Source organism: Lampris incognitus, assembly GCF_029633865.1.
Source record: "Lampris incognitus isolate fLamInc1 chromosome 3 unlocalized genomic scaffold, fLamInc1.hap2 SUPER_3_unloc_1, whole genome shotgun sequence".
NCBI lineage: Eukaryota > Metazoa > Chordata > Actinopteri > Lampriformes > Lampridae > Lampris > Lampris incognitus.
This window is the reverse complement of record NW_026611070.1, coordinates 57,113-70,052: the sequence shown is the minus strand read 5'-3', so window position 1 is coordinate 70,052 and position 12,940 is coordinate 57,113. Positions and strand designations below refer to the sequence as shown.

General features: G+C 45.7%; 1 protein-coding gene across 3 annotated transcripts in view; it reads right to left on the bottom strand.

The window, feature by feature from the left end:
* The window catches only part of plxna4 (plexin A4), a 301,066-nt gene that overhangs the window by 272,095 nt on the left and 16,031 nt on the right, over positions 1 to 12,940 (bottom strand). For all 3 annotated transcript variants that reach the window (XM_056301621.1, XM_056301622.1, XM_056301623.1), the window contains exon 2: positions 8,025 to 8,207. In XM_056301621.1, the coding sequence (XP_056157596.1) occupies positions 8,025 to 8,207 (183 nt within the window). The remainder of the gene's footprint in view (positions 1 to 8,024; positions 8,208 to 12,940) is intronic.

Here is a 12,940-nt window from a genome sequence, read left to right as displayed (position 1 = left end):
CCTTAACCGTCCACAGGGTTAGTGGTTGTGTCAGGATGTAAAATTTTGCCAAATCGTTATGCGGATTGACAAGACCATACCGGATCGGTCAAGGCCCGGGTTAACAACAACCGCCATCGGTGCTGTGCCCTCACAGGGTACTGATGGAAACTATCAAACCCACTGTGGCGACCCCTGGGAAACAGGAAACAAGCCGCGAGAAGAAGAAGAAGAAGAAGATTTTTTAACCCTTGAGTTTGTCTGAAGGTTATTTGTAATTCCTTCCCTCCCTGACATTTGTTGCTTACCTCTTGTAACTAGCAATTAACCTGGATTGCAAAGACATCAATTTTAATTAACTGGTGTCTAAAATCAAGGGTTACCCTGTAAGAACATTTCATAAATGAGGTCAAAGCATTTGATTACAAATATACATTATATCTGATCGGGGCAATTTTTAGACCACTTCCGCAGCACTGTGAGACATTTAGGGAGTGTACCACTGAAGATATTACAACATATATTTAGGTGTGTGTGTGTGTGTTTCGAGAGTTGAGGTCTTTATAAAAGAGAGAATTGCATGTTATAAGACTACTGTCCACATCTCTCTCGCGCACTCCTTTCTCTCTCTCTCTCTCTCTCTCACACACACACACACACACACACACACACACACACACACACACACACACACACACACACACACACACACACACACTTCCTGCAGGATATTTCATCATTAGCTCTAAGCAGTTAATCCTGTGCTCCACTGGTCACCACTCAGAGCTCAGCCTATTTCAATAATCTGCATCTGGGCCTAAGCAATGCATTGTAGCACGCACGCACACATGCACACACACACACACACACACACACACACACACACACACACACACACACAGCACTAAGGCAACTGCTACTCCGGCCAGAATGAAAAATTAGTACATCCCATTTACACACCATTAACATAGTCACCTAGTTTTTAATATTAACCACTGCTGGAAAATTTCCCTTTGAACAAATACGCACAATAAGAAAACATGAGTTTGTTCTCGTAACAATGTAATTTTTCACTGCCTTCAAATCCTTTGTAGTGCCTTTTTGAAGTGATACATAATGTATGTGTCAGAAATGAGGGCACCTGGTACAAAGGTGAAACCTGTGGTAACAAGGAGAACAGGGGGAAACAACGGAAAGGTCAGTACACAGGTTTTAAAAGCGAGATGGATCAGACTCAACGAGGGTTATTAATAAAAGCTGGGGCTTCTGATTCAGAGACAGTATGGAACATGAGAATTGACAGATGTCGAGTCAAAAGTAGCTTGACCTTTCTCTGCTTCACAACAAACATGAGCCATTCAGCATTGAAATGGACCCGTTTTTCCCCCCATGCATCTCCCTTACAGCCCATAATGACAAACTCCTCTCTCTGTCTACATTTCTCAATGCACCACTCCTTCAAGTCTATCCCTTTCCATCTTTTTTCATCTTCGTCTCCTCTCGGTCACTCTCGTCCCCTCTACCATTTCGCATCCTCTCTTGCTCCTGTCTCTCCTTTCTCTTTATCTCAATTACTCTTAAATCGAGAGAGAGAGAGAGAGAGAGAGAGAGAGAGAGAGAGAGAGAGAGAGAGAGAGAGAGAGAGAGAGAGAGAGAGAGAGAGAGAGAGAGAGAGAAAATTATCCATTTCCACAACCACTGCTCTTAGCTCTTGGCCAAACAATGAAAACTCCTCTCAGAAAGGTAGGAGTGTGTTTTCTTTCTCCGACAATGTTAAATGAAGACAAATGTACCTATACACAAACACACAAACAAGTGCACACTGCAACTCACAAACAACTCGGCAATACTTTCCAGCAACTGATGATGTACACAAATACACAGAATTCACTACATGTTGGTCCTGCTGAGCCTCTTCCTTTGTATGGCTTGCCTGCTCATTCTTCGGTGTGTGTGTGTGTGTGTGTGTGTGTGTGTCCGTGTGGCCAGTTCAAGGTTAGCTGCTCATTGTATTGAGCGCCAGTGCTCCCCTGCGGACCAGACGGAGGGGAGATGCATTAGCACCTCGGCAGGTGGCCTTCAATCTCATCTTTCCCCTCACTCCTCTTTTTCCTACATCCCTCCACCTGCCTCCTGCTCATCCCCCTTCAGCCCCTTCGTCCACATCTCCGTCCACAGCCCTTGGAAGCATCTGAGCAGTTTATGTTCAGGGGGTCTGCATGTTGGTTACGTCTGTGTGTCATTCACCCATGCAAGCATGCATATCTCTCTCTACACGTTTGAATGCCTGAGTGTATGTGTGTGAGCCTATGTGTGTGTGTATATCATGCATGCGTGTCCACACTAATGGATACGACACACACACCAATGTGTGTCAGGACCAGGTGACCATAAAGGAAACTCAAGCCCACGGGGGTTAAGGCTTTCCTCTTGACCTGCTGCTGTTCACTGACCTCCAATAATGGGTTTAAACCCTTCTCCAAACCCAATCCTGAATTTCCCGTCTCACAAACATTTTCATCTCTTTCTGCAGCCGATATCCCTGTGGCACACAGGCCCATGGACACACTGACTGACTGACTGACTGACTGATAGAAGGCATATGGTCTATTCACTTCCAATAGCAGGAGGTAGCCATCAAAGAGCTCTCACATCAACTCCACTCAGCCATGGACAGACAGACGCAGGGAGGGAATAAAGACAGGAAGAAAGGAGGAGAGGGAAATTATGAGAGAGGAAGAGGTGGACGGAGGAAAGGGGGGTGAAGACAAATGAGAAGAAAAGGACAAAGAGGAGAGAAAGAGGTGCGAGGTTTGAAGAAAATCAATGTGAAGGAGACATTCTTCATGTAGGAAAGTGCGAAAGGGGATACGAAGGGGAAAGCCCGTGCGAGGAAGGTGTGGTGTAACACATCACATTTTCTTTTTAGCTATCTCATAAGTCCATATAATCTTATACTGTTTCAATATTATATCCTTCTCTCACTCAGACATGTGACTAATGTATTTTTTTCTTCTTTTTTTGTCTACATAGTGATGGTGGTCGTGTGCCTCGTGTCCTGGGCTGTTCCCGTGGTGTCTGGACAATGCTTGGCATCCGTCTCATCATATATATTTTATAATTCTATCTATCCATGCATCCATTATCCAAACCGCTATCCTCTTTCAATGTTGTATTCTGTAAATTGTGCAAACACAACATCCGTTGCACATCTGTCCATCTTGGGAGAGAGAGCCCTCCTCTGTTGTTCTCCCTGAGGTTCCTTCCTATTTTTTTCTCCCTGTTAAAGGGTATTTCTATGGAGTTGTTCCCTATCTGATGCGAGGGTCTAAGGACAGGATGTCGTGTTGCTGTAAAGCCCCCTGAGGCAAATTTGTAACTTGTGATATTGGGCTATACAAACAGAATTGACTTGACTTGAGTGTGTAAGTGATGTCAGCAAGTGCGAGAAGCTGCTGTGAACCGGAGCCGAATTCCTCATGTGCATGGGCACACTTGGCCAATAAAGTTGATTCTGAAAGTGAACCGACGGCACATAGCCCATGTGACGAGAGGGGTTTAACTTTGTGTGACACAGAATAAAGACCAGCGTGGCTTTAGCTCTGGCCAGAGGATACGTAGCATTCTGCTGATTCTACAGCGCTGCCTGCTTTTTGCTGACAAGATGTCGTTACGAAAGCCCCCTCAGACTGTGTCCGAACGGACATTACAGAAGAGAAGCTGGCATCCGAGAGGGATCGGAGAATTGGAGGGCAGATTTTCTCTCCTCCACTCCCACTCCCTTTTGTGTGTAAAACATTTGTGCATGTTTTCTGTATGTTGTCTGTCTGCCTCGAATTGTGTACGAGTGTGTGCTAAACCAGTCAAATGTATACTATGGTACCTACATTACGGTCTAAATGCACAGCATAAAAATAAGGTAACAAGCATATTTACTTTATTCACTCAACTTCCCGCATGAGCCCTGGCCATTTCCCAACAACTTCACGATCTCATAAACCCCGAGACTATAAATGCTAGCATTTAGCTAACCCAAACACAGTAGCATTAACACGTCCATCCATCCTTTTACTAACATTTAATCAGGGTGACATGCTAGTCATGAACCATAAATAACAGAGAGAGCGAGCGAGAGGTAAAGTGGGAGAGGTAAAGAGGAATGAGGTATGGAGTGGGGAAGGTGGAGGAGCGTATATAAATCAGTATCCATTAGCCATGATGTTATAAAGTCACTGATGAAGGAGGGTGGGCTGAGGCTCAGACCTTTATTGTCCTGTTGTTTCCTTTTATTGCCTCTGATGTCATCTAATGGTATACAGTAATGACAAGGGCGGAGAATGTGTGTGCGTGTGTGCGTGTGTGTGCGTGTGTGTGTGTGTGTTAATTGCGGCGGTGGGAGGGGTAATGTGTCAGGGGCGTGTCTGAGCGTGCACGTGCGTCTGTGTTGACAGAGGGATTTGATCACCTTTTGCACAAGATTGTGCTAGTCTGTGTTTTTATTTCGTGTGTACATATATAGTATGTTTAGAAGAAGAAGAAAGAAGAAAGCCACTATATTTTGTAATCTTATGGTTACAATGAAATTTGTTCTCTGCATTTAACCCTTCCTATTGTACAGAAGCAGTGGGAAGCTGCAGCGCTCAGGGACCAACTCCAGTTCTTCTTTCCATTGCCTTGCTCAGGGACACAGACAGCAGTATTAACCCTAACATGCATGTCTTTTTGATGGTGGGAGGAAACCGGAGCACCCGGAGGAAAACCCACGCAGACACGGGGAGAACATGCAAACTCCACACAGAAAGGAGCTGGGATGGCCTGGGGTTCAAACCCAGGACCTCCTTGCTGTGATGCAACAGTGCTAACCACTGGGCCACTGTGTGTGTGTGTGTGTGTGTGTGTGTGTGTGTGTGTGTGTGTGTGTGTGTGTGTGTGTGTGTGTGTGTGTGTGTGTGTGTGTGTGTGTGTGTGTGTGTGTGTGTGTGTGTGTGTGCAAGTATTCATCAGCGTCTCTCTCGCTTGCCAGTACTGTGGTTTTTAAGGAGGCGGCCCGGGAATGGATGCAATGCAAAAGAACCACAAATAGTCCAAAATGTAAAAGCCTGGAAACCACCTTATTAGTTCTTCACCACTCTGACATTTCTTAAATTCCCTTCAGCCTATCGTTCCATCAACTTCACACATAGAAGCAACGAGCACCAACCAAATAAGTCACTTATTTCCCCTCTTTCAGACGTTCGCCTAGAACAACAACAACAAAAACAACATGAAGGAATAGTCTTGCTGCCTGCCTGTGTGCTGGCCCGTCTGTCTGCATCTCGTCAACAACCCACTCCAGAGAATGCATAAGGGGAGCTTTACTGGTGGAGAGGGAGGGTCTCCCTTCCATTCCATTCTTTATACACACTCTCTCACATACATTCTAAAGGGGAGGCATGTTAACCATTACCCCAACCCTACACCCCCTAACCCTAATCCAAACCCTTAGCGATGAGCACCTTTTCCTCACAGCATGAGGGTCCTGGGTTTAAACTCGGCCCTTCTGTGTTGTTCCACTGTTTGCGTGTGTTTAGTCCCATAGTAGCTGAATTGGAAAGTCTAAACAGCCCAGAGATGTGAATGGTGTATGAATGTTTGGGCCCTGTGGGAGGCGGGTGACTTGTCTGTCACCCTACCTTCCTGACAGGATAGACTCCAGCCCCTACAACTATGTGAATTCTAGCTAAAGGGGCAGTTCACTTTTTGGGAGTTTTGGCCATTTTCGGGAGCCTAAGGGACACACTCCAATGCCCCAGACCATTTTTCCACACGTAGAATTGAACAATTATGGACGTCCAGTCAGCGCGAACAGCCAGCACAAACATGGAAATGACCAGGGCAGCGATCCCATCCTCTAAAAGCAACAAAATATGGTTCTAGTGACACGCCAAAGCAACATGCATGGTTAATATGCATCTTTTGGGGTTATAACATTTAATATTATCAGATTATTCACACTTATTCTATCTTTTCACAATTGTTATGCCTCTTGAGGGGGTTCAAGTGTACTCATGTTTATTGTTTTAAACCCAATAAAAGGCTAGAGTTCTTGTAATAAATCATACGTGCCAAGAATATACATATTAGCTATGCACATGTTTTTGGAGTCCCTAGAAGTCCCTTTTGTTACTTCTTTAGAGGACAGGACCACTGCCCCAAGCGCTTGCATGTTAGTGCTGAGTGCATGTACAGCACGAAGTTCAGATTCTATGTCCCCTACACCCCAGAAAATATCTAAAACTCCCAAAAAGTGAACTATCCTTTTGAGTTAACCTTTACCAATCCCTGTGTGGAAATTTCTTCTCTGCATTTGACCAACCCTTATAAGTTAGGAGCAGTGGGCAGCCACAGTGCAGCACCCAGGGACGTTTAACTCCTGAGTTCTGAGACCAATACCTTGGTACAGATAGAGGAGATTTAACCCTGATACTGCATGTCTTTGGATGGCGTGGGGGGGGGGGGGGTTTATTCGCAGGAGACCCAAACGAACAGAGAGAACATGCAAACTCCACTCCATCTATCAGTCCATGTATCCATCTCTCTCCTCCTCTCTGTGAAATGCGGTTCTCCTCGGTCCTAAGAGGCTAGGCCGGCCTAGCTTGCTGAGGATTAGTCTCAGTCATGGCCTTGCTGTTCAAACATAATGGTCACCTACCCAAGCCATGCACGTGTGCGTGCACGTGTGTGTGTGTATGTGTTTGGCAAGCGAGAGAGAGAGAAAGAGGGGTAAAGGACAGTGGCTCTACCACAGCACCACCCATCCATCACCACGGCAGCAGTGCATCATCCTATTAGCCCTGAGAAAGGCGGTGTGAGGAGTACATGGGGGTTGAGGGGGGGCGGGGGTCTAAGGTGGAACGAACAACACGCCAAAACCCAGCTTATCCACCGCTATCTTACTAATACACTTCTACTGAAGCTACTATGGGGGAAAATCTTGTTTAGCCAAGGGCCTTCCAGTCACACAGAGGATGATGTGTTTTGGTGAAGGGGGTATTGGGGTAAGAAATGTAATGACAAACACTGCCTACAGACAAAAGAACTCTATTGGTTTCAAGCAGCTTCCAAATCAAGCATCCAAGGGTCCCATATCTTTTACTACAAAAATATCTAAGAATGTGTGACCGATGTGAAACTAATAATACCAATACAAAGAATGTCACATTTCAAACTGCAATGCTGCACAAATGACAAATCTAACTCTAACATGTATTGATTGTACAATTGTTTACAGAAATTTGAAACGCAGTTAACTCTCCTACTTGAATTGATGTTGGGCAGTGGTTCATCATATAGGGATGCCTCAATGTGCCTTAGAGCACAGATAAGAAACCTGTGCAATTGATTCTGCAACATGCTGATCAATGCAATGTGCTGTCTAGCAAGTTTTGCAACATGCTGATGTGTGCTACATATTTTTCCCCAGGGCAATGCTTTTTATAAAAGTCCAACTACAGAGAAAGTACAGCCGATACTGCTAGTACTCCTGGTAAAGAGGGATGCATGTGTGGTGTATGGTGCAGTGGATGAGGACAGTGTTTGGAGATACCAGATAGGCTTGGCTCCAATAATGAAACCCCCTTAGGGGCTCTCCTGATCCTCCCTGCCTCACAACATGCACACACACATACACACGCACTCTCTCACACACACACACACACACACACACACACACACACACACACACACACGCGCGCACAACCATGTCCTATTTTCTCTCTTATCTCGTTCTCTCTCTCTCTCTCCTTCACTTTGTATCGCTCTCACACAAACACAGATACCACTTCCTCCTGCAAAAATCAGTCCACTCAGCAGGTTTGCCCGAAAGTCAATCTGCCTTACTACTACCTTCCTTCCTCCAGCCCATAGGTCCCTAATTCCCAGTACTTGTTCTGCATTCTCAATGGGGAGAAACCAAATACCTGCGTCCATTCATCCATCCGTCTGCCTGTCCATTCATCCATCTTTCCTATCCCCACCCTTTGTTCCTGCCCAGTAATTCTCCTTACCTTCTTGACACGTCCACTCTTTGTGCCCACAAACACCAGTGAGTGGTTCTTGTAGACATAGGCAATGACCGACGTCATCTTGTCCACAGCGTCAGAGAACAGGGGCTTTCCACGCACCATCTCAGACACGCCCAGCGGGGCGTTCATGTCCAGGCCGCAGAAGTCGTCATCGATGGTCAGGAGCTGTGGCAGAGGGAAAGGGTAGACGTAAGGAGGAGCTGGTACAAACTACTGTAATGTGATAGGAAACGAGAAACGCACACATTTTGTCATTGCCCAAGTGCTCGTATATGGGATGTGTAAATTGGGGGTGAAAAAAATGTGCCCCCCCTCCCCTCCAGGCCTTTGTGGGACAGTGCGCATATATATATATATATATATATATATATATATATATATATAAGGACTGCCAACGATAAAAAAAATTAATCGCGATTAATCTCTGAATTAAATAGTTCATCGCGATAAATTGTGCTTTAATTCGAATGTCTGAAATTCCATTATTTTTGCATGTCGATAAAAATGTTAAACCCATATTAACAATGTAAAGCAATTCAGTGTAAACCAATCCTTCGGTCTGCCGCGAGTCCCACACTTGGGCGAGGCGGTTGCCCGCTAGCCTGACTGCCGTTAGCCGCACCTGTATGGTTAGCCGCACCTGTATGGTTAGCCGCACCTGTATAGTTAGCCGCACCTGTATGGTTAGCCGCACCTGTATAGTTAGCGGCACCTGTATGGTTAGCCGCACCTGTATAGTTAGCGGCACCTGTATGGTTAGCCGCACCTGTATGGTTAGCTTGTAGGCGGTAGCTCAAACTCCCAAGTTCTTCGGCGATAACGAAATTCCGCTCGACACAAGACGCGTATTGCTTTTGCTTCTTCGACTGAGCCGTCTGGGCGTCCTTTTAGATTAAACCGAGCCATTCAAAAGTCCAGAGGTGTTTCTTCTGGAATCCACCACCGCGACGCCACCGGGCACGTGTAACTCTACACAGCTGCACAGCTGCGGCCTGATTAGCTAACTAAGGGTGCGTAGAAGGGACAAAATGCGCGTTAACGCGTTAATACGGACAGCCCTGATATGTACAGGTTCCGAGCTACTACCAGAACTGAGCCGTAGAACCGAGTCTGGGCAACAGTGTCGTATTTACCCTAACCATCTGGATACTCTCCTACAGCTGACCTGATGACCAGCAGGCTGGGAGATGGAGAGGAAAAGGTAAAAAGCTATCGTGTGTGTGTGTGTGTGTGTGTGTGTGTGTGTGTGTGTGTGTGTGTGTGTGTGTGTGTGTGTGTATCAACTAAATAATACAAGTTATTTTGTCCGTATGTATGTGTTCTGTTTTTGTATGTTTGTATGCTTGTTGTGCGTGCAGGAAAAGTCAGGGTAAAAGAGCAAAGAGAGAGAGACGAAGATGGGAGAAGACTGCAGTCAGGCTCCAGCCCTGTAACAGTGCCAGAGGCTGCTCTGTCAGGCAGCAGCCCCCTCCCTCCTCCTCCACGTACAGCCAATACAAACAGTAACTGTGGAAGTGCTAGTGTGGCAGGAAATCCACTGTGAAATGATTCAAAGTGAACTGGCTGAAATAAAATAAAAAAGAAATTAAACAAGGGGGATGTTGTGCAGCTCTCGGCCAAATCGGTAAACATCAGAACAGACAGAGAGGCTGAAAAAACGGTGGATGTAGTTTTAGTGGACATGCAGATATGAGATTGTTTGCAGATGAGAATTTTTCACGTGTGTGTGTGCATGTGTTTGTGTGTGTGTACATTTTGGGTTTGCATGCATACATTTCACATTGCCAGAGGGATATTACCACCTGTCACTGAAAAATAGAATGACTTATGGCTTTTGATAAGAGAATAATGATGGCGGGGACTAGCCATTATTCTGTATTCAGAATGGATGGATGTGAAACAGCGGGTTTAAGACTAGGGCGGACATTGGTTGATTAACAGCTTTGCAATATGCGGTGGTCTTCCGGAAGAAAAACAGTCATGAAAGTTGCAGTTGATGTCACATTTGAGTTCTTTCAAAACCCCAAAAAAAAATGTAGAGGGTCAGACGGTAGGTAGGTTACGAGTTTGAAAATCCACGCGTTATGGTTATAATTTGAGGGAAAACAATCCCCCATGTGCTGATTTGGACGCCCAGTCAAAGACATTATTAATAGCCCCGGTCTGTTAAGAATGATTAAACCACTTCACTAATGTCAAAATGTCTCATCCTGATGGATGAAAACCTTCAAGCTCTAAAAGGAACCAGATAAGGCTGAGTGTTACAATGGCATCCTGATTTTGATTTGGCTTAGAGCCGTCCAGCCGCTGCAGATCTAAACTGAACTGTATACAGTCTGGTGGATACAGAGGCTAGAGGGGGATGCTGTGAAACAGGGGTGGTCTTTTAGTTTATGTCTTCTTTTCCTTTCATTCCTTTTTTTTCCCCTGGAAGTGCACTCCCTGGGGTCTCAATCAATCCTGCAAGCTCAGGGTGTCTCCTGACAACCCTTCACTAAAGGCCATCATCACCAGAGGACTCAGACTGTGTCACTGTGGAGATATGGGGCTCGGTTTTCATTAGACAAATGGAAGGTGGCTAGTCTAGGCCGAGCTGTGCTCCAGGCTATAACATGAGGGTTACATGAAGTGGTATGAATGAATGATCGATGCAGAGGACCTGCATTTAGGTCACGACCATGCCGTGCAGGAGAACAACGCAGAGCGAAGAAGATGGTAGAGGGAGAGAGAGATGAAGATCACGAGAGTGCAAGAGTAAACAGGTATACTATATGGAAAAAGGTTAATATGGCATATTAAGTATCATACCACCCACCCCCGGACCCTTGAAAACGAGATGGTTCATCTCGAGGGGTTTACCCTTCTAATAAAATGTTATCACCTTTCATGAATGAAATGCTGTCGGGTGTGTACTCTCTGCCCTGCAAGCCTAGCGGAGGCTAGCTGGGAGACTGATGGTGTTGGGTTGAGAAGATGGGTCACACTGGGAAATCACAATGAAATATCAGTCTTCCTCAAGAGTGTTACTTTCCTTACTGACCTGTCATCTGTCTCTGCGTCAAACTATGTATCATCAAGATCACCCCCCCACCCCCGACGCACAGACAATCTCTAACATTGGTCTCCACTTATATTCGCTCCAATAACTCTACCTGCTGTCCTCCCAGCTCCCGCTGTCCAATCTATATTCCCGCTTTTGTTATGAAAGAAAAAATGATCCTCCCACTCACCGGTAGGAAGGACTGGGGAGTTGATTTTCATTATTGTGACCAGCCGTCACAAAGGAGCCTCATCACCTCTAGGGTTCAAAGGTTAACTGGAGCTATCACAGAGGAAATGGGAAACTGTGCATGCATGTGTGTGCATGTGTGTGTGTGTGTGTGTGTGTGTGTGTGTGTGTGTGTGAATGCCGTCACATCAGCATCAATTTGCTGTATGTGTGAGGAGTGCACATATGTGTGAGAAGATTTATGTGTGTGTGTGTGTGTATATGTGTGTGTGTGTGTGTGTGATACATCTCATCTGCCATCCCTGACGCCTGCCATGTTATTTCTGCCTCACTTCTGCAGGTTGCCAATCACAGCCCTATGTTCCACACCCTAATGAAATAGACACCTTTTCATTATGCTGCCACTGAAACATGACATTTGTGGGAGAGATGCCGTAGCCATCTCCGCTGAGGGTGCCAAATAATATAAATGTAGCCTATGACACAGCCTGCCAAAGAGGCGCCACTTTGTCACTCTGTCTTGCCCCATGCAGAATATCGTCCATATTTCTCCACTATTAAAAGACCATTAAAAGACTGACTCCCCCCTATTCCTCCCCTCTCCCTTCACATTCTTGGCTTTTATTTCGCTGGTTGGGATATTGATTTTTACAGTATAGGGTTATTTTATTAACATTAGTAACGTATTCAGCTTGGTAAGGAGCTATGTCTTCGATCTGCCGAGTGACCTAAATCTATGAGAGATAATTATTAGCTTGCTAGCTATCCTGCTAATGCTAGCTACCTCACATGCACTAACATGCACGTGTGATGCACTAACATGCACGTGTGATGCACTAACATGCACATGCGGCCGGACCGGCCTCCAAAACAAAGACCAGAGAAACTCGGATCATAACACAGAGATGGAGTGTGACTTCATTCTCTGCTTAGGATATGCCATTAGTCCGCTGTCTCTTTACATAGCAAATAGCTGCTTGCTGGTATAAATTAATGTTCAAAACTCGTATACAGTAGTACCTTTAAATGGCTACAACTTAATATCTCAAATAAAGAATTTACGGGGTGCCCCTGTGGCTCACCTGACCACAGCAGCCTGGGTTCAAATCCGGCCCGGGCCCTTTGCTGCACGTCATCCCCTGTCCCCCTACTATATCACTGTCAATAAAGCAAACATGTTGAAGAAAATCTTTAATGTAGGGGATTTACGAAATGTTTTTATTTCACCTTTGAAGCGGTGCGCTCCCTTTTGGGGTTGTTTCCGCTCATAACCCGTCAATCCACATAAAACCACATTCTTACCCCTGTCTGCAGGTTTATACGCATCTCTATCCAAGTCAAACAGGAAACCGTATGACACTGAGTGCCAAGAGTATGCAGGATCTCTTTCCAACCATGCTGATTTGAGCACCTTCAACCAGGGACGGACAAACTAATCGGTGAAATCACCCGGCGCATGGATCGGTTGGTAGGAAATCCTGCGTACTCTTGGCACTCTGTGGCACGTAGCTGATCTAAGTGGCCGTGTGACTACGAAGTCGCTCGTCTCAGTGGCAGAGGAGGAAGACAGAGGTGCCCTCCTTAAAGACAGGAGCAGTGGATCTGGGTTTGGACAGGGGCCAAATACAGAGGCAGATTCAGGTCACTCTCAGCCATATCCATCTCTGTG